Here is a 23138-nt window from a genome sequence, read left to right on the forward strand (position 1 = left end):
ATGCGGGATGAGTCAGGCTATATGATGCTGCTACTGCTGCCATTTCATCAGCAGCGAAACCCTACAAACACACAGCAAACACACAGATTATACCGCGGGATTCCCCTCTGACAGCGCGCTTCCTGCCTTCATAAACACCCCCGTTTCGCGGCGTCGAAACAGAGAACAGAGGCTTCTTCTGGTTTATTCGTGGCTCCGGGTGAAAGCGCAAGATCCGGTTTTTATTGCACCTGCTCTGGATGCGTTTTCTTTTCGGCTCTCGATTGGGCCTGACATTAACAAGGAAATCAGGCCGGACTCCAGGGCCTACAGCTGGACACCAGCCCCTGTTTTCGGGCTTTAAGACAAACATCGACTCCCGGAGGCTTTGTCGGAGTTCCGGTTGTTTTCCTGCGTCCCGAGGATCGATCCAGCCAGACTCGTTGGTGCCATGGAGCCCACATCAGCCTGGTCCTGAACAGCGCAAGGGAACAGCATAAGAAGAGCAACCATTCTGACCTAAACTCCACTCCTGCTCCAAGTAGGCTGTGTTTCTTAGACCATTTACAATCTGTATTTCTGTTATTTATCGTGTCATTAAGCCAAAACGTGGTTTCTTAACAAATCATTAGGTCTATTTAACAGCCATGATGTGCGCTGGTCTAAAAACAGCCTGCAGGAAAAACAATCTCTGTATGGCTGGTTGGAGTTCTTCCTAATCTTTATAAGACTTTGCAAAATACATGCAAATAAGCACAAACTCTGAAAAGTCAAATTTGTACGTTTAGGAAAAGCCTGTGGTGTGAATACTCAGTAAATATCACACTTCACAGATTTACCACAAACACAACAGTGATCGGCTACTATACGAGATATAAAAAAGTCCTGTCAATAACAGCCCCATTTAGATTTGAGATGTGACTGGAGACAGATCCGTCTGTGAATGTTTGATATGTGATATGCTGTGCGCAGTGGTGGACCTCCAAATTGCACTATAACGCATCCGGTGTGACAGCCCATGGCTGCTATTCACCGGGGATTCGGCCACTAATGTTTGCATACCGACCGTGCTACGCAACCCGACTCTACAGAGACACAGAGGGGAGATGGGAGGCTGCATGTGTTTGGCTCCCTGCCCGCCTGATGGCCTGGTCAGGAATAGCTGTAGTGTAAAGATATACTGCAGGCTATAGCTCTATTAAAGCACCTATTTAATTTAAGGATCTCCCAAATCACCAGAAGTGGAATAAGTAGCCTACTCAGATCCTAAAGTAGAAATTACATTGTCTACATTACTCCAAGCAAAAGTCCTGAATTCAAAATGTTACTCAAGTAAAAGTACATAATTATTACCAGCAAATGTATGAAACAGCAGCAGAATTGCTTTTTCACAGTGTCATATTATTTATTATATATCATTTTGGTTTTATCACTAACCAGTAGAAAAAGAGCATTTTAAGATTGTAGATTGTCAATGTGGAGCCAATTTCAGATGCTTTGTATACTATTGGGTTGTTTAGTAGTACGGTACTGCATCTTATCAGATAAGCATATCAAAGTATTTAGATGATAAATGATGTTAAGTAGGTTTTTAGAAGAGCTCCTGGACTCTCCTGGACCACAAACACAACATTAGGGTTAAATAGGCCTATACCATAAGTCAGTCAAGAGTTAAACCTGTTAATCATTAATGTAAGGGCAGCATATGAACATATAAGCAGTATTTAGTGCTAATTATGCAGAATGACCCCATTCAGTTATATAGTTAATCATTAATGTAATGCAGGATAGGCACGTATAAGTAAGGCTTGCTTTTGGCGTATTAACTTGTTTTGACTCTTTGAAGTTACTTGTATTTTTAATGACATGCAATTTTCATCTAAATGTTACATTTTAAAGGAGTTTTAGAAATATATTTTTAAAGATGATGCAGTGAGATATTTATTTGATAATGTTAGTTTATTCTTTGCTGTGAGGTAAAGAAACTTATTCTGTGCATAACCTGGTGGTGGAAGAAGTATTCAAATCCTTTACTTACATAAAAGTATGTATTATGAGCAAAATACACTTGAAGCGTCAAAATTAGAAGTATTTTGTAGAATGATGCCATTCAGGTAGTTTCATTATTATATATTACATTATTGGATTATTATAACAGATGCTTTAACATGTAAACAACATTTTACTGTAGCAGGTAACCTTTTCTTTAACAAATCAATAAATTTCAACGGTTGATTATATGTTTTGTAAATAAAGTCTTAATCTGCAAAGTAACTATAGCTCTGAGATAAAAAGTAGTGGAGTAAAAATAACAATATTTCATATTACAACAATCCAGCAGGGTCACACATTCAAATGCCAAAGCCTCGTACCAAAAAAAGCATTAGGAGACGGGCGATAATCCAAAAATCTGGCTTATTAAAACATCAATCGACGCCATCAAGTGACAGCATAAGAGGATTTTCTCTTATATCTCGTGGTTTTAATTGAATCACGCACTGAATACAATGAAGCACAGTAAGCCAGTTGAGTGTGTGTTAAATTGGAGGGGGTGCGTTTGGGCAGATAGCCAATTAAAGGTTATTCTTCAGTAACTGAATCAAAGGAAAGCCTAGAATATGTATTGTTGTGGTATTCTTTGCCCTTCATGTGATTCTTTGAATTCAATAGTAGCAGAGCAGTCTGTAATGTTATCAAAATATTGAAGTTATTTACTATAAATTATTACTGAGGACTAGAGGCACAGCAGAGGTCATGGGAATATAAATTAGTATTATAGCCTTGTGAAGACTGCCGGTCTCAATACTGCATGAATATTATAGAGGTAGAGGACATACCTAGTTGTATTGTAAAGATGGTAGAAGATGCAGTTCAGTCTTGCAGAGGCCACTACTCAAAACTGTACACAGCAATGTTTTATGCATTGTTTAAAAAGTCCTTAAAGTTCCCAAGAAAAAAATTCTCAGAGATCTAATGTAGACTGGTTTAAAGACATGTACAATAGTCGGTTGGTTCTTGAAGAAAACCCCTCTTAAAAATGAATCCCTCATCTGAAAATCCAGAATCAATGCAAATACTGTTCGTATCAAAGATTCAAAGACTGCTTTGTGCACTGGGGGGTTTCAGGTTTCCTAAGCTGCGTGTTGGGCAGTGATTAGCGTTCAAACTAGTTGTGATGTCTTGCTCTTACGCTCAGGTCTTAAACTCAGATTTTAAGGTGAGTACAGAGAAACTTCCCCCTTCAGCAGATAAATGTGTAGACGGCTTTCTAAATGTACTTAAACACTGCCCATACACTATTTTCCACAGTGGAGCTGACCCATCCAAGTTAAGTAACAATAAAAGAACACATTTATGAGATATTTTCTAACTGTAATGAATCTTAGCACATTTGGAAACTTTGCTTGGGCAAATAAACCTGGATAGGATTCCATAAAAGATCCTTATAGAGCAATATAGAGTTTAATGAATCATATTAATGAACACCGTTATGTTTGACACTTTAAGGGGAATAAAAAGGAGGTAGGATTCCATAAAAAGATCAGACAAGACTGACATTAAGGACATTAGTACCAAAGACATATTTAATGTCACAGAGTTCCCATGTGCTTATAAAGTAATGTAACATTTTCACTGCAGGACTTTTACTTGTAATGGAGAATTTGTATAGTGTGCTACTGGGGCTTTTAATTAAGTAAATGATCAGAATACTTTTTCCAACACTGGCCTAAAGTGAGGCAGTAGCTGTCATTATCACAGTTGGACATTAGCAGAACTTTGCACATAGGCCTATTAAAAACGACATTCTCAAGACAGATACAGAACAGATACAGAACAGAGACCATATCACAGGAACACTAGGCTACATGTTTTGTGTGTTTTTTTTTTATTTTTATAGAAAGGCCACAAGAAGTCATGGGAATGTTAGGAATAGTAGATAAGGAAACCGACAAAGTAGCCAAACATCAGTTTAAAGTTACTATTGAGGACTACACACACTGTGAATCCGTGAATCATTACACTTTTATGCGCAGTGGTGAAAGAAGTATTGAGATGTTTTAGATGTTTTACTTGAGTAAAAGCAATACTGCAGTGTAGAAATACTCTGTTACATAGGTAAAAGTCCTTCTAAATAAAGTAGCCTAACTTGTAAATAAAGCTGTCAAATAAATTATGCAGTGAAGTAAAAAGTACAATATTTGCCTTCAAGTTGTAATAGATGTAGAAACAGAATGTAAATACTCAAGTCTACTTCAAAATTGTACTCAAGTAGCCTTCAGTTGCCTACTGCAGTAGCTACTTGAGTAATTAAGTAGCCTACTTAATTACTTCCACTGAAGTAAAAAGTTAAAAAGCTCCTGCGAGTTGGCTTACAGTTGCTAAATATTGGGACAATTATTAAAACATATTGAGGGGAAATCTAATGTTTCTGCTCTCTCTCAATCTCTCTATCACGCACGCGCATTCCCAAACACTCATTGACGGGCGGTCACACCGGTAAGAGCGACAGACAGGCGAAGTCAAGTCATGGAGGCGATATGGCTCTATCAGTTCCGGCTGATCGTCATCGGGGACTCCACGGTGGGCAAGTCGTGTCTGATCCGGCGGTTCACGGAGGGCCGCTTCGCCCAGGTGTCGGACCCCACCGTCGGCGTGGACTTCTTCTCCCGACTGGTGGAGATCGAGCCGGGCAAGCGGATCAAGCTGCAGATCTGGGACACCGCGGGTCAGGAGCGCTTCAGGTGAGAACAGCTGGTTGTGGGTGGGACAGTTAAATTTATTTTAATACTCCTGTAAGAATGTGTGCAGCTGTCGAGTCTGTGATAAAGTCACTAGCTTGTTGTGCCTTACTTAGGCTACTGAATTTAATAGGCTACAGTCATTTCTGAGAGTTTTAGTTTATAATGTAACTTTAAAATGCCAATTAGTGACAAAAGTGGGACCCCAGTGGTGAATTTACATTTATTCATTTAGCTGACCCTTTTATCCAAAGCAACTTGCAATTGCTATATATGTCAGAGGTCTCAGGCCTCTGGAGCAATGAAGGGTTAAGTGTGTTACTCAGGGACACAATGGCTCTCACACCAAAGGCATGTCTTATCCATTACACCTCAACTTTTACATTTTCAATTAACAATTCAATACAATACATGGTAATCTATGGTATTTGTTAGACTTGAGAAGAGTACCTCTTCCGAACCTACACCATAAAAAATACTCTATCCAAGTAAAAAAATCTTTACAGTAATGGATAATTATTACCAATGAATTAATGTGTGAGCAGCATTTTCCTGTTGTGTTGTTGAGTTATTAGGCTATATATCGTTTAATCTATGGAAATTTATCTGCGTATTTAATCAGATGATCATTTGTTTTGTAAGAACAAAATTGGAATCTGAAAAGTAATTAATAAAAATAGCTGAGATGTAAATTCATGGAGTAAAATGTAGTCTATTTTTGTAGCGAAGTAGGGCCTAAGTAAAAACTAGCATCATGCCCATGAAGTCATCCAGGTCATTGCAATGGGAAGGTTAAAATCAGGGGCAACTGGACTTGGATGAAGAAACTTGAATATGATTCGTCTCTCATCCAAGTGGCTTCTTCAGTTCTGAACTTCTTGATTTTAAACTTCCTCAGATAAAAAACTGTATTAAAATTAAATACTCAAGTACAGTACAAGTACCTCAAAATTGTACTTGAGTAAATGCACTTAGTTACATTCCACCACTGGCCAGGGACTCATGATGTAATGTCATGTGTAATATTTTGTAATATTACACTATAAACATATAAAGACAATAACAGAAAGATAAAGTAAACATGAGAGATTGCAGATACACTGTGCAAATCTAAACAATTACCACCACTGTTGTATAGCAATAATATCCATCCATCTATCTATCAATCTGGCAAATCACAGAGTGATACAAAATGATTTAGCTTCACCATCTGCTCTTTTGAAACATCTGCTGTCTTTTATGGCAAAACAAAAGTCAGCAGTGCACATAGTTTATGTGGCGTTAAGACACAAAGAAGAACTGAGTGGTCGACACGAGCAGCTGACTGACAAAATGAAAGAGGAACTCAAACAAATTCAAGCAAATTAACGTCAGCGTAATCACAATAAACTGCTGCACTGACAGGTGATCTCAGGGAAATGTATTGCAGGATGACGGCCACGTAGCGCCACACATTTCCCCAACACTGAGGAAAATAAGGAAGATTGAACTCTGATTTATTTGGAAACTGAAAGAGTCATCCAGTGCGAAATGTTTCCCTGTACCGTGTGAATACTTAAATGGGAAAGAGTTGGTTGTTTTTACTGAGAGATCCATGGACTTCCTTTAGTGAAAATACCTCTAGCTGATCTCTGACCTCTATGTATTTTCTCAATAATACATAAAGAAGAACAGAATTATGAAAATCACATTATCCAAAACAGAAAATGCAGTAAATTTCAAGGAAATATGCATTTATCTGTTATATACAAATTGTCTAGTTTATATATTAATATTGTTTTCCTAATTCAGGATCTGAATGTATTTTGTTAATCTAATAAAAATAGATGACTAGTAGGCTACTTAATGTTAGGGAATACTAAGTACTTAGAGTTTAACGACATAGCCTGTAGGTCTCAAAACTGGAATTACTACCTGAGACTAATTACTTTGCCCGCACAAGCGAAGATCAGTTATTCAAATGAGCTTTCAGTTGAGACGAGCAGAGAAAACAACTAGAGGGCTTGTTTCTAATAAGTGAACCAATGAAAGTGCTCTTAATAGCTGAAATTCACATGATTCTGCCTGAGGAAGAATAAAATGATGTATCGGTCTGAAAGGTTGTTTTCAAATGGTGTTAATGACATGTTAAGAGAAACTTACTTTATTGGTTACCTTAAGGTGTGAGGTCAGGTAAATTTTATTAAAAAAAACTCTAGTCTCATGAGAGTGCAGGACTCACAGGCTCAACCTACGTGCTTAAGAAAAATAAAACATTGTCATTAAAAAATACAACAGATAATGTTATAGCGCTGTACATTACAGCTCAGTGATAATGAGGTGAAATGGGTAATGTCAGGATATTAGCTTGTTATTAGCTGATTATTACAGTGTTATTATTAAGATGTCCTGCCCCATTATTACCACCTATTGTTACCGCATTCTTGCTAATACAGTAACAAACACCAGTGTTACTCTCAAAATATTGCTAGACCAACACCTCTGTATTTGCAGTGGTATTACATCATGGTGTTCCTACGATATCGCCCCTTTATTACCTTCACTGTGAGACATTTCAAGCTAGTTTACCTTGGAAATGCTGATTAACTTAACTTGAAGATTGTCTTTTTTTTTTATTATTCAAGCTTTTATTAAGGATACACACCCGGTCCAAAAGACATACAATGAAAAATTTAAACAGACGGCACTAAAGTAGACAAAGTAAAAAACATACAGTCCACAATATCAAAAAGACCAAGTCCACAATATTACCTAGGCCTATTTACATATAGGCTAAAACGCCAATGATTCTGGAAAATAACCTAACTGAACTTAGTGCTGGGTTGGTCAGTGCTGAAATGATACTGTTTGCGGAGTCTAATAATCTACACATACATCTGTACATGAGATTGCGCAGCACAGCGGAGCAGGTGGGAACACCAACACTGACGAACATTTGGCTTACGCTGCTCCATCGTGGCACCTTAAGCAGCAGCCTCAAACCATCATTATATGCTACATTGAGCTTCTGCATACTGCTCTTTCTGTAGCACCTCCACAAATGGGCAGTATACATAATATACTAAATTTGCGAATCAACATATTAGCCATACGACACTGTCTGTAAATGTCCCTACCTATCATCAGACAGGTCGTCAGTTAGATATCCCAAATATTTAGCCTCATCACAGACTCTAAGGACAGTACCAGGCAGATAGATGTCAGGGAATGTCAGTTTCCTGTCCTCTCTACTCCTAACAATCATAATATTACTCTTCTTCGCATTATATTAATGTCAAAGTCTGAGCCATATTGAGAATAAACCCTCAGTAACTGTTGAAGACCAGCACTGTAAGGACAAAGAATCACCAAATCATCTGCGTACATCAAGTGGTTGATGATCGTGTTACCAACCATACAAGATGTTCCACAGCTGTTTAACATTTAAAGAAAGGGAGACAAAATACTTCCCCGTCTAACTCCACTGCATACATTGAATGGGGCCGACGCAGAGTTGCCCCATTACACATACATTGATTGATGAGCATACAAAAAGCCAGAACTCTCACTAAAGATTTAGGAACTCCTCTGTTTTCTTTTTCATGATTAACGCAATCAAAGGCTTTAGAGGCATCAATAAAACACATGAAAATGGTGGAATTGTGCCTGTTATACAAATCTAAAATTTCCTTCAAGGCAAAAATACACATATCTGTGCTGTGTTTAAAACCAAACTGTTTGTCAAAGGTCAGGACAAGCTTTTCCACCTTATTTAGTAAGGTCCTCTCCAAGACCTTGGATTAAGTGCTTGTCAGAGCTATAGGCCGGTAATTATCCACGCTATTTATTTTGCCAGCTTTGTCTTTAATAATTGGCACAAACATAACAGATAAAATGGAATCAGGTAAAATAACATGAACTAGAAACCCAGTAAAAAAAAATGGCAAGCAGAGGACAGACTTTTCTACTTGCAAATTTTAAATGTTCGGCAGAAATCTTATCTATACCACATTCCTTATTATGTTGTAGCAACATAATTGCATAATAAACTTCTTGTGGGGATACAGTCACATCTTCCTCATTATCAATATCAAAACAGTTGAAGAGCTCATTATAATGTTTCTGCCACAACTGAGTAATTTCCTCTGGACTGCTAACACCATTAACATTTGTTGGTAAACATGTTTTACAGTTATTCATTCTATTGATTTCTTTCCAGAATTCATTGGGACTATTGCTTTTCAGTTTCCTTGCAAGTGAGTCAGATCTCATTATATTTTCATTCCTCTTAATGAAACGTAACATATTTAAAGTTTGAATTTGTCCGTTTCTTATATTCAAATAGGGGACCGTGTTTTTGTCTGCCTGATTCAGCCCAAGCTTTGAAAGCCCTTCTAGCCTCAGCATGAAGCTCTTCAACATGTTAATTCCACCCTGGTTTAGCTTTATACATTTTGGTCTTATACAGAGGCCTGCTTGAGGCAAGAAGGGACTCCACAATACTGTCATACAAGGAACACAACTCAGTGCCATGTAGCGGGTTCTTACAGTTAATATCACAGCATGCAGACGGGTCTTTCGGTAAGTCGATGTTACTCAACAAAGTGTCAGACTGTACACAATATACTTCAAGATCCTCTTCCTTCTAGTTAGACCGGTCTATTATACCCACCCGCATGTCGTTGTTCACAGACAAAAGGGTAGGTAAATTGCCCAGATTTACAGATAAGGAAAACGCCACATGATCAGTCGTGACAAATTCATAATTAATCATTATAGTCTCTAAGGAGTCATGTGCATCAGCTGTACAGATGCAATGGTCTAACCATGAAGTTGTATGCCACGCCTCACTGATGTAAGTGTAGCTATTATCAGACAAAAGTACTTTACTGGATAGAATCAAACCATTATCAGAACAAAACTGCATTAAATGATTGGCAAATAAAGAGCTACCATCAGAAACATCAGCATTCATGTCACCCACAATAAAAAAGCAGGTGTAATCATTATCCTGAATAAAAGACATGACACATGCCAACCTGTTCATCTTCATTCTGGGAACTCTCATAAGTTGCATAGATGCTCAGAATGATGAATTTTTTTCCATGGATATCATGCTGACAGACGAGACCAGTCCCCTTCTGTCAAGATGAGCGGAGCCAAATGTGTGTGTGCAAGAATGCATATTTGACTCATCAAATCTCCACCACAACTGAACTCAATTCCTATAGCCCAGTCAACGTCTAGTCTGACCACGTTAACCAGCTGGTCATTCTTTTTGTGCCATAGCACTGCAACGCCGCCACGTATTCTACCGTGAACTATTTCAGTGCTCAAGTCAGTGGTAGATTCACCCACCCCACAGACGTATGCAGGGAATTCAGTCTTTAGGTTAGCTTAAAAATGTCACAGTACATGAAATGTACATGCTCTGTATTTATATCGCACCTTTCTAGTCTTTTCGACCACTCAAAGCGCTTTTACACCCCATTCACTCACATTTATAGACTGAGCCTAAGTGCTCAAACAGAAACCAACATTCACACACTGGTGGAACAGCCGGCAGGGGCAATTCAGGGTTCTGTATCTTGCCCAAGGACACTTCAGCCTGGAGGATTGAACCACCGACCTTCCGATTAACAGACAATCCGCTCTACCTCCTGAGCCACAGCCAACCCATCACTTGTCTCAGAGAGTTTATACACCACAAAGCGGCGCGATTTATCTGCTTCACTGTGCCCAACACGTAGTCCTCAGGCATTATATGACATGATATTGATATTTAGACATTAATGGCTGTGTGATTTACACTGTTATACAAGCTGTACACTCACTACTTTACATTGTAGCAAAGTGTCATTTCTTCAGTAAAGATATAATCAAATATTTACAAAATGTGAGGGCTGTACTCACTTTTGTGAGATACTGTACATTTCTGCAATAATCTAACTAACAGTAAAACAACTTAACCACATTTATACTACTTTTCAAGTTAAGAGGATTTAAATTCCAAATGTGTTTCAGTTTACATGTATAAGGCTGTTGTCAGGTACCCCCTCTACCGGTGGCACTAATCTTTTCTTGTTTAAGCGTCTATTTTGAATTTGGATACATGACTTATCTGTAGTGTATAAGTTGTTGATTATTTCCATGCTTCAATTTTACCATGGTCGATAACATTTGAAAAGGCTACACCAGCCGCACGTTTATAATTTTATCGGCCGGTAAAAGGTAACACAGTGGACGCTGTACTGCCGACTGGCGTTTGGGGGTGTAATTGCTGATTGACGGACACACGGACGCACAAGTATAAATGCATGGCCACGTGCGTAGCTACACATGTAGACCTTACGCAGGAGTATAAATCAAGCTTTACACTCCCTAGTTAAATCAACACATACGTATCTGACAAACGACTCAAATACGCAATAAATTAATGCAAGTTTATCTTTCAAAAACACGTACAAGTTGTGGTCAAAATCAAAAATGTATCAGAGCTCTTTGAGTTACAAAGAAGAATTAAGCAGACATAACTAAATGGGACTGTAATGATTTACAGTGTTGTTTTTAATGGGCTGTTCTGCAAAAATGCTACCAAATAATGTATGAGAAGAAAACTATATGACATTATTAAATCTGGTGATACAACTGTTGATACATTGGCTGGATTCATATGCTTCTGACAGCCATAAAACAGCATCGTACCTTGTAAAAGCACTGACACTGAACCCCCGACCTCATCACTTTAAAGTCTAACATCAGTGTGTAGAGGGCTATAATAAAGCCAGAATGATGTATGCCTCAGCCTAAAATGTGTCAAATATGCATGCTTGCACACACATTTGGCTCCGCTCATCTTGACAGAAGGGGACTGGTCTCGTCTGTCAGCATGATCTCCATGCTAACCGCAACATGTCCCTCAGAGATCTTTTTCCAACACCAAGGGACCAAATCTCAGTGTTTCTTACAAATACATCTGTGATCTGATAATTTTTCTCTCATAAACTTGTTAATCTAAGAATCCCCTCATATAGGGAGCCTGGTAGTTTTCCTCAGTTTGCTGTCTTTATTTGTCCTATGTAATAGTGACTCAATAATTATGGGGGGTTTGGAGCATTGATTGGACAAAACAAGCTTTATTAAGACATGAAGTAAATTTTTCCCGACATTATTCAGTATTTACTTACTTTAAGTTGTCCTTCTTGTGTCGCTGTTTATCTCAAATGTATTAATTTAGTGGCAGGTTTAAAGCTTGCGGACAATATTCTTTGCTCCACTAAGGTAGCCATTTTGACATGTGTACTGTAGCCATTTTGGGAAAGTACAGTACGTAAGATGTACTAGTACTGACGTTTTTAAATATTTTGGGATTTTGTGACAACGTAGTTAGCCTCCCTTCTGATTTGACTCTACCTCACCGTCTGTTCTCTACTACTGACGCAGATCTCATCTTACTCACTGCCGTTTCATCTGCGTGGTCCTTCCTTCCATAAATATATAAAAATATATATAAATATATATGTGTATTTGATTCGAATCCAATGAATAACTCGCTGGATCTGAATTCCTGCCACCTACTCCTCCTCCCTTATCCTCTCTGTCGACTAACCCTCCCTTCCTCCTCTTTCATGACACGTCTCTCTTTCCGTCTTCCTCCTCAAGTCTGTAATTTTCCTTCTCGTTATATTTGTGTTGACGTTCTCTCTGTGAGGATGTTGTGGGAAGATAGACTCATCATAAGAGGGTTGGTGTGTGTGTGTATGCATGCAGGGTGTCACATCTTGTCAACATCTCGCAGCACTTCTCCTCCCTGTCACGCTGCAGTGTTAGATCTGTAAAATCAAGCACCACAATTATAGTTTCCACTCGACTGATATTAACTTTAATGGCTGATATTGATGCTGTAGTATCAAAGTTACCACTGTTTGTGCGGTCATTCATTGTAGATACTGTTTTGTTTGTTGGCAGTGCTGTTATATTTCAGCTCATGTTTAGTTTAAATTAGTCAAGATGCATATGAGACATTCAAAAATGCATTAAAAATCAAATGCATTTAATTAATGAACTGCCCACTTAAACTGTGGTTAAAAAGGAAATGAGCAAGTTTCCTTTTAATAAATTATAAAATGGCCAGTAAACAGAAAATTAAGCTATTTGAATAATTATTTTAGTTTTATTTCAGTTTTATGTGTTGGATATACGTATTATTGCTCTCTAAGAAATATTTTTTAAATAACACCTTCCTTGTTCTGTCATGGTAAAATAAGCAATAAATGATAAATAGACCAGTTGTTCCAGCATGAAATCAATCCATTTTGCTATTTAAATCATCAAGGCAAACAAACTGGTCACAGTAGCTAGCAAAATGACCCAGATTATCATTTTGTACTCTAAGCTACTGAAAACATCTTCTTGCCATCTAATTTGTTGCTAACTTCACAGCTCCTCTACCCGACACCTCCATCACTTCTGCTTCTTTTACTTCTTTCACACCTCCTGTCATCAGTCTCTTCCTCTAATTAGCTTCCCCTCTGGATCTACCATGTCTCATTATTCCTATCTATGATAGCGGCTTATCTCTCTGTCTCAATGTCCTGAACAGAGATAATAGTCCTTCCAAGATCCCAAAACCCAAGAGCAAAAGTGTAAGGAACAGAACAGATTAATCTGTGTGTGTTGTCTGCTGTAAGCTGCAGATGTTAGCATGTCCGACAAACTAGTTTAACCTTTGGTGTAACCTAACCCATTGTTAAAGCAATGTTAGATTTCAAAGACAAGGAGCATTTTGGTAGCTAACACAATGCTAAGAAAAGCAACACTAACAATAGCACATCCAGTGTGTAGTATTTTCCCACTGTGTGGGAGCTGGTCCCGTATGCTACTATATGAGTAGGCTGATGTTAGTGAGTCTCCTGCTCTTTATTTGATTTGGGGAAGTTTACACTCCAGCAACCCGAGCCAAACTTAACCGAGATAGCATTTATCACTTCTCATCTTAAGTATTTTCCACCCACTATATATACAAATATATAAGTACAAATCTAACCACTGTCTTGTGTCCAAGTGGCTTAATCTTAAAGTTTGTTTTAATATTCATAGTATACCAGGACTACCTATCTCTGTACTCTGTGATACAGTGACAATGCTGTTTCTGTATATCCATCTTGTACCCAGATGGGAAGTCCACTGGAAATATTAAAAGGTCAGCTGGAGACAGTGTTTTCAACCTATTCATGGCATTAATGTTAAATCAAGTAACTATCGCTTTAACTGATAAAATGTCTGATCTTTATCTCCCCCTCCATTTTACAACCTCTGCAGGTCCATCACCAGGGCTTACTACCGTAACTCTGTGGGCGGGCTCCTCCTGTTCGACATCACCAACCGCCGCTCCTTCCAGAATGTCCACGATTGGCTGGAGGAAGCTCGCAGCCACGTTCAGCCGCACAGCATCGTCTTCCTATTGGTGGGGCACAAGTGTGACCTGGAGGCACAGCGCCAGGTGTGTCCAGTAAAAAAGTGAAATGTGAACATAACAATATTCATAAAGCTTTGTTGAGTGAAAGTTTGTTGCTGGGGATAGTGGTTATTTTGAATGTTATCTAACATACACTTCAGCAAAGCCTGCAGCATTAAAAATAACCTTTTGTTCACATTTAGATCAGCACACATTTGGATCAGAGGCGAGTTGTCATTGTTTGTTTAATTCTCTTGGGGCAGACAGAAAGCAAAAATATCACTATTGAAATTTAGACATTACAGTTTGACACTGCAAAACACTCACACACTCAAATAATACAATATTGCAGGAGCAGGATTAAAATCAAACCAACCAGGAAATTATGTAAGGTTTCCCGTCTTAGCCACTTCAGTCTGATCTTGATCTGTTCACTCTCGTTACTTAATGTCCAAATAGAAGGCTCATTAACAAGCCACTTATGACACACATCTCAAAATTGTAAGTGCTGCTGCCCAGCTTAGATGATTTGATGTTTTTGTTTGGTTAATGTTAGGTTATGTTGCCAGATGATCTTTATTGATGTCTGAGTGTGGAGTCTGGCTTATTTCAGCATAACCAAAATGCAGAATTGAGACACTATCTAGCAACTTTGGAAGCAGCGTGGTCACCACTGACTGTAGAAAAGACAGGGATGTAGCCACCGTAATGTCATGCATTGGTTTGTCGATTACCATTTTAAAGTCTCTTTAAAGCTTGTAAGTTGCATCCATTATTCACATAAACTGCGACTTTTAGGATGCTAATTTTGGCTAGCGAAAAACAGTCTTAAAGAATACAGAGTGGAAAAAATGCACAGCCGACTCCTTACTGTGTCTTTTAGTACAACTGACTGTTGACCAAGACATTTTTAGGTGACCGAAATGTTAAAATTAATTTTCATAAACTGAAAATAAACTGTGAAAAAAAGTTAAAGTTCTTCAAAGAGTTCTTAGACGAAAACACAGACACCCATGCCGTTGTAGCGACTTATCAACGCCCTAAAGCACACCCTGCTTTATAGTCTGTTTTACTCATAATGGAACCATAATTTACAAACTGAACATCATACTGTATTGAAGAAGACTTGAAACTAGCCACTGAGACCACCTAAGGTAATAAATCAAGTGAGAATTATACATACGCCCTTTTTTACTTTCTCACTCCTGCCACGGACGCATCCAACCAATGAGCGGATTGAACAATCTGATGTGGCAAAGTGAGGCATTTTCGTTAGCTTGAATTATTTTCTGTTTGAAACGAGACTGAGTCAAAGGGAAAACACAAAACTTTTACCAACTCATCCACTGATTCACACCAAAGCAAACAAACTATAGGTTTGATAATGCCCCTACTTGCTGCATTTAGATCCTGGCACTCCTTAGTTCCTGAGAGGTTTTGGTTCAAAAAGGGGACTTTTTCAGCTGATCTGGATTTAAAGAGGTGGTATTATGCTTTTTGCCTTTTTCTCTCTCCTTTATTGAGTTACCTTTTTGTGCATGTAATAGGTTTGCAAAAACACCGCCCTCAAAAACACCGGTGGAAAAACACTGAGCTGCAGCACAAGCATCTCCTCTCCCTTCCAAACACTAGCTACCCTCCAAGCAGTCAATGGACATGAAGTTGTTACTGTGATGTAGAGACAGCTCAGTTAAAACTTTATGGATAAAAGATACTTTTGTTACAGATAGAATAACTCACCACTCTGAAACTCTTGCTCCAGTCCAAATAGCCAACCTGGTCAGCAACATGTAGCCTACAACTGAAACTAAGCTGTATAAGGGCTTCTCGCTGACCCGCCCTTCTCTGCTTCTGATTGGCTATTACTGGCTTTTCGCTGACCCGCCCTTCTCTGCTTCTGATTGGCTATTACTGGCTTTTCGCTGACTCGCCCTTCTCTGCTTCTGATTGGCTATTGCCAGCTTTTCTGCAGCAATGTGCAGTATGACAAAAAATATGGTGTTTTTTGAAAATTAAACCATGTAAACTGGTACAACCCCTAAATAGGATTTTGAACCTGAAAATGAGCATAATACCACCTCTTTAAGACCTCAGAAAAACAGAGAGTGTGGTACATCTACAAGCTCTTGACTGCCCAGTTCCCCACATCGGAAAGTTTCATGTCATCTCATTTGATTTTTTAGGTGACTCGCCAGGAAGCAGAGAAGCTAGCGGGGGCTTACGGGATGCGCTATGTAGAGACATCGGCCCGCGACGCCATCAACGTAGAGCATGCCTTCACCGAGCTGACCAGAGACATCTTCGCCCTGGTGCGGTCCGGCGAGATCACAATCCAGGAGGGCTGGGAGGGCGTGAAGAGCGGGTTTGTCCCCAATGTGGTTCACTCCTCGGAGGAAGTGACCAAGAGTGACCGCCGCTGTCTATGTTGATCTGGGAACAGTTTTGGGACTGAGGGTGAAAAGGGGAGAGATTCAGGAAGGATTCAGAGGGGAGTGGCTGATGGACTGAGGTATCAGCCTTCTGACTGAAACTGTTGGTAACCCTCTGTTATTGTTTCTTCAGACTGGATACAGACAGGGAAGTTCAATGAAAAGGCTGGTAGAAGGCACCTTGAACGTGGGTAAATAGCTGAAAGGTTGTGCCCATTTCTGTATACCTTTTATTTCTCAGAGAGGAAGGATCACCAATGCTCATTTACCTGCGAGGGCTCCCATGATTCAATTCCTCTAGTTTTGGTTTGGGCTTCCTACCTGAAAATCCCTCCCTGAAAGTTTTAGAAAGGCCTTAGAAAGAGGATCCGTTTTGGTTCTTTGCCAAAATACGATGAAACTCTTGACTTGTTTAATCTTTCTTTCTCCCGTCATCTCTTCCTTCACTTCTCCTTCAATCAACCACTTCTTAATCTTCTCCTCTCCTCCAATATGCAATTACATGATCACATACGAGGCGATCACTTTTACGTTGGTGTCCAACATCCTCCTAGCACATATCATTCGAACAAAGTTTATTCAGCACAGGTTCAACAAGAGTTGTGTTTCTCTTTCACCCTCTGTGCTCCACATTCCACTATCAGAGCTCAATGGAGGAGTCCTGGAGGTCCTAAATGTAACAAGGGATGACCGATTTCCTTCCTGGAGCTGTGATTTTGTTGCCAGAGACCACATAATTTCTCTTTGGAGCTATTTAGGCCTCCAGTGAGCTCGATGACATTGACCAGATGGTTATATCCACTTTCATTATGCTAAATACCACACTATAACAAAACATCGTCACCCATCAAGTTCCAAATGGACTCCTAAAGCAGGAAGAGACAACGTGTACAGCTTAACTGACCGAGGTGGACTTTTTGGACTAGCTTAACAACTCCCAACTGTCTGCCTTTAACTGAGGACTTGTAAAGGGGGACTAATAGGAATGTTGGAGCCAGAAAGCACTTTAACAGCCAAGTCCACTTTAACTGTGGAGCCTAATTTGGGACTTTGGAGATAATTTATTTCTTGAAAGCAAAGCAAACAGAGAAGGACCAGACCACGGACTCCTCAAAAGAACTATATTATCCACAATGCACGCATAAGGATAATATAATCTTGCAAAGAAAGTAGTTAAATGGCAGGCATTAAATCAAGCCAACACAGATACAGGCATGGGAAACTACCAGAAAGTTGTTCTGAGCAAGTGGTTTAAATGGGTTTTTTATGTGTGTGCTCAAGTGTAATATCTCATCAAACCTTTATTTTTATTTTAATACACTTCAGTGCTACAGGTTGATGCAACCACCAAAGTTACTTGATTTTCTGCAGTTCAAAGACACAACTTACACTTTGAAACATAATGCTTTGGAAGGTAGTTTTAGATGAATTCTAGGTGTTAAATGCACTTGTCTTGGAGACACATACACTCAGTTGCCAGAAAAAAATAACGCTAAAAGGTTATATGGTTCAGTTTAAGAAAGGAGTTGATTAAAATTTATGATCATTTTAGAGGTTGTAGTTTGTAGTGCTGTTAAATTGTATTGTGTCATCAACATAAATGGCTTGCAAAAGTCGAAGTTGAAGCAACACTAATCTAATTCAAACAAAACTGAACATTATAACCTCCATGAAGGTACGATTTATTGCAGGGCTGTTGTATCAGACTGCATTAATTTTAGCTAGCTGTACCGAATACACTGGCCACTGATTGTATATAATTCCTTCCCAATGTAACTCTGTCAGTAAACAGTCTGTGGAAGAAGCTGCCAACAGTGTCTGTCCTGTGATAATGGCAGCTGAAATAGCCATTGTCCAACCCCACTGTCTCATTAGCAACAGACAAAAAGTGGCTCCAGTAATTTCAACACACACGATCATACAAAAGTTGTAACATCACATTTTTCAGATCCCTAACACATGAAATGGGCCGGACGAATAGATCCAAACTATTCACAAAACCACTGCTGTGCTAACGCTCAGGCGACGAGGTCACAGCAGGTGTTCATCACCAATTAAAGACAAAACACCTGTTTTGACATCACCGTTTGGGCTGTGGCCAACATGTTTAAAGGTCTGACTTGCCCTTTTAAGCCGAATTTACCTTTTAAGCAGGTTTATTTCACGCTTTCACTTAAGATGTCAGGCCAGTTATTGACTTTAAAGGAAAATCACAGTGAATCATACTGTTTCATTGGCTTGTAGACAATGCACACATACATGCAGCAGGTAAACATAGATAATTGACACATAACACGAGTAATCTACTTGCAGATTTCCATTCAAAGTACACATTCTTATTATTCTTACATCTGTTTTGTGTTTTTGTGAGCCACATAAACTTACCATATTACTGACACAGAACAGAGAGACTTTTAGCATTGTTAGCAATTAAATGTACCTTACCATGTCTACCGTAAGTACCTGGATTGTTTGGTGTAGAGCTATACTTCTATACACCTTTTTGTTTTGCAGAATGCTTAGTAAAGATATTTTTTCTTTATATATGATTTGATTAGTATTTCACTTTAAAACTTATTTTGACCCTTAATCTGATATAAATCCTAAATGAATGCCTATGCTATATTTCTTTTTAACCTGTGTAGATCTGTGAGGAAACTGTAAGTGCTTCATGTTCTCACACTGTATGCCTTCATTTTACACGTCTCCAAAGAGTTCTGCTTGTGTTATCTTATTTTTACATTGACGTGTCAGTCGAGGAAACGGTGAGATTTTACACCCAAGTTGTCATACAAGAAATGTGTGAATGAGAAACACTTCCAGTCAATGCGACACACCCTTTTCCTCACAAAAAGCTTTGACAAAGGTGACCTTAATGTTTTAAGACTTGACTGAAAATCATCCAAATTGCAGTCCATTTCCATGGCTGCATTATTCCTTAGTGAAATAAGTGAAATGTTGCCAGACAGAAAAGATCACTCTTAAACAAAAAAGCCTGAGTTCTCCCTGATGCTTGTGTTTTTGATATTCGACATTGAGTGTTATGTTTTATCCCACAAACGCTTTAAAAGACAGTCTGTTTTCCTTTCTCTGCTTGCTGTATCATCGCCAGTACTTTCTGCCAAAACACTTTTAAAGGTCCCTAAGTGGACATCATGGATCAGACAGTTCAGAAGTGTTAAGGTCTGCGTGGGTGGGTGTGGATGCAGCCTTTGTGTGTGTGTGTGCAGCTCCTCCTTGTGGGCTGCCAAGACTCTTTCAGCAGATGTCAGCCAGCTGGTAGATCTGCTTTGCTGTGCAGCACCCAGTTGGATATCTCTAAGCTCTGTAATATCTTGCTTCTACTCTGAAATATTGTTTTAGAGAAATAAAGTTGTTCCACATTTGGGTAATAAGCTTATTAGCTTTCTCGCTGAGAGTTAGATGAGAAGATACAACTGCTAGCAGCAGCTGCTTAGCTTAGCTTAGCATAAAGACTGAATAAAAATCTACCTACCAGCACCTCTAAAGGTCATTAATTAACATGTTATATTGTTTGCTTAATCTGTACAATAACCAAAGAGTAAAGATAACAGTCTGTAAAACCACTACTTATTTCTGGGAGAAGTAGCTTTCTGGAGTAAGCTCCCGTAAAACCACAATTTGTCATTTTTACACTTTAGTTTTTGTACGGATTAAAAAAACAAGGTATGACGTGTTAATTAGTGAGCTTTGGAGGGGCTGGTAGGTGGATTTCGTTACCTTGGGAAAGAGACTGTCAAGCTGTTTCCCCATAGTTAGTCTTCATGCTAAGCTAAGTTAACCAGCTATGGGCTGTGGCTTAATTTTAGAGTACAGACACGAGAGTGGTATCTATCTTTTCATCTAACTCTCTGCATAAGCGTACTTCCCAAAATATTGATCTATTCAACAATATTCTACAATAAAATACAAAGTCTATAAAATGTCATGTTTGGAATTTACTTTTCCACCTCCTTCGAACAAAGTTTTTGCTCCCTTATGCATTTGCTGTCCTATGAAAACCACATCATCTCCAAACTTGATGACACTGGATTTTTCAGATGAACTAAAAGATAAAATATCCTCAATGGGTTGAGAAAGTTCTGCTACTTCTTAGGCTAAATAAACTAATAAATAATCTGAAAACGGATAGTCAAAAGCTTTAAAAAAGCACTGTTTTTCTGTGCTTGTGTAAAGTAGTGTATTTTGGAGATACATGGTTTTATAGGACAGCAACTTTATTTTTCTATTGTCAAAATCCAGGTTAACTTATAACGCCTAAGGTCACGGGAAAATGTACTTTAATTTACTTTAATGTAACGCTGAAGACTTCATTGAAGGCTTAATTTTCCACTTTCAGTGCTGTTGGACAGCAGAAAAACATTATACCCTCATGAAACTTGTCACATCCAAACAGATTTAAAATGTTGATTCACTGTGTTGCTTTCTGACAATAGGATGGCAACACACATCTTATCTCTGTTTTGTGCTGAAATGTTTGACGTCCTTAGTAAAGAGTAAAATAGCCAAGTCAGGTCTTATCCTGATGCTTCTGAGCTTAGAGAGCATTTAGCTGATTCCAGTAAAACACAACTCAATTACTGTGAAATAAGCAGCAATCAATTAAACACTGAAAGTGTAGGAAAGAGGAGGCCTCTCTAATGGCCCTGTCTTTCCTAGAAGCCCAATCAGCTGCTAAAGGTCTGGAAGTGACTGTTAATGTTTTTGGCTTTGCTGCGAGGAAAGCGAATTAATTTTCTTCCCCGTCTCCAATGCAAAGTCTTCAGTAAGTCACATGCAAATCCCTGAACTTGAAAGAAGCAGTTTTAGACAACTTGGCTGGCCACTCTGTCACGTTTGTCTCCTTTTTTTGTCACACAAGCCGCTTCAGTCTTATTATTGATCTGAGGCTTGGCTTGGTGCGAACAAAGATGTGAAAATTCACACTTCAAAACACATGAAGTGAGGAAAAAGGGCACGTTGAAGAGATCACACTCGAACGATGGAAAGCAGTTCCATGCTTGACAGTAAAGCAATTTGGCTTGTTTCCAGAGAAACGTACAGGGTGATTTACTGGCACTCTGCACTGCTCTCTGCCAGGATCTTTGGCAGAGTTTGGTTTTGTTAGGGCTGCTTTCACACACAGAATGCATAATACTACTGGACTAAAGACGTTGCTATCAACAAAACTGCACCCTCACACTGAAAATAGGCTTCTGTTGTAATTCTATTGCCACATTGTTACAAATTTATGTTTGAAGGAATAGTTTTTTGGGAAATATACTTGCTTGCTTTCAAACTGGGACTTATTTGTACAATAAATATGAAGCTAGCCAGCAGCCTGTTAGCATAGCTTAGCATAAAGACTGAAAAACAGGGGGCAACAGCTAGCCTAGCTCTGTCCAAAGGTAACAAAATTCACCTACCAGCACCTTTAAAGCTCAGTATTTAAGACTGCAGGACGTAAGTATTTTAACTGTTACACTTTTTGTACAGATTAAGCAAACACAAGATATTTAACATATAACATGTTAATTAGTGAGCTTTAGAGGTGCTATTGGGTGGCCCTTGGACAGAAACAGTATGTTCCCTCCATTTCCAGTTATAATGCTAAGCTAATCTCCTGGATATAGCTTTATATATACCCTACATATATGACATTGGTGTCAATCTTCTCATCTAACTCTCAGCAACAAAACAAATAAGTAACAAATATAATTTACTGTAAAAATAAGCGTCATCATATCCTTTGCAACTTTTGACGTAAATAATGTTGCTGTTCTTAAAGAAAATATGTCTCACAGTGAAGCCTGAAGAGGAGGGGGAATTCATCTCCATTTATTTTAGGGAATGTTCTGGCTGTGACCAACAAGCCGGTCTACCTGCCAAAATAACATGGAGGTCTAATAATATTCTAAGAAGCTGATATTATTGGGACTCATAAGATTTTGGAATGTCATTAGTCTGAATATTTCAAGACTTTCCAAATTGTCCTTTTCTTTGACTTTGCACACACACATTGTTTACTGTCAAAGGAAAAGCTAGTGATTCTGACAAACCTAATGTCAGGTGGTCTGTTGTTTAATCTTTGGCTGGGGTTTTTTTTCTCTGACAGCTCAGCTCTGTATTCAAAAGCATGTGTCTGTTGGGTGACAACAACTATTCCCTGCCCTCAGTGTAACACAGGAGCCGTGGTACAATAAAAAAACAATGTTTCACGTGTTTTTTTCAACACTTTCAACTGTACAGACAATACTGTGTATCACCGTCCTTTATCCTGCTGGGTTAAAGCGGACAGTGTCTCTTCCTCTGCTCTAGTTATCTCTCAATAAACTGAAATGTACTAAAAAAAAGAAATAAAACGTGACTGGAAAAATAAACCTCATAGTATTATTTTATTTTTTACACAAAGTGGTGGCTTTTTTCGTCTCAGGCTGGCTGGTATATTGTGAGTATTTGTGAGGAAAGATGTTGAAAATTCATGTTCACAGTTATGATCAACAAAAAAATTATTTAATTCCCATCTTTTCTTTTTTTTAGAAACTAGCTAATCTT

The 23138-nt window shown here is 38.7% G+C and overlaps 1 protein-coding gene across 2 annotated transcripts; it reads left to right on the top strand.

Annotated features, from left to right (window-relative positions):
• LOC119912060 (ras-related protein Rab-39B) lies at nucleotides 1-20527 on the top strand. 2 transcript variants are annotated; one of them, XM_038731031.1, is made up of 4 exons: nucleotides 1-520; nucleotides 4482-4721; nucleotides 14019-14199; nucleotides 16338-20527. In XM_038731031.1, the coding sequence occupies exons 2-4, from the start codon at nucleotides 4507-4509 to the stop codon at nucleotides 16581-16583; spliced, it is 642 nt and encodes a 213-aa protein (XP_038586959.1). In that variant the 5' UTR covers nucleotides 1-520; nucleotides 4482-4506; the 3' UTR covers nucleotides 16584-20527. The 2 variants fall into 2 exon arrangements, with proteins under 2 accessions (XP_038586959.1, XP_038586960.1); XM_038731032.1 differs by lacking the exon at nucleotides 1-520 and having other exon boundaries at nucleotides 3870-4721.
• Nucleotides 20528-23138: the final 2611 nt, after the last annotated feature.

This window comes from Micropterus salmoides, unplaced genomic scaffold (assembly GCF_014851395.1).
Source record: "Micropterus salmoides isolate LMB-PRFRI ecotype aquatic unplaced genomic scaffold, ASM1485139v1 Ms_hic_scaffold_2, whole genome shotgun sequence".
Classification (NCBI taxonomy): Eukaryota; Metazoa; Chordata; class Actinopteri; order Centrarchiformes; family Centrarchidae; genus Micropterus; species Micropterus salmoides.

Excerpts from the sequence above, each read along its gene's own strand:
- LOC119912060 (XM_038731031.1), top strand. The coding sequence starts at position 4,507 with ATGGAGGCGATATGGCTCTATCAGTTCCGGCTGATCGTCATCGGGGAC. Across the intron at positions 4,722-14,018 it reads GCGGGTCAGGAGCGCTTCAG|GTCCATCACCAGGGCTTACT; the intron begins GTGAGAACAGCT and ends CAACCTCTGCAG. Across the intron at positions 14,200-16,337 it reads ACCTGGAGGCACAGCGCCAG|GTGACTCGCCAGGAAGCAGA; the intron begins GTGTGTCCAGTA and ends TTGATTTTTTAG.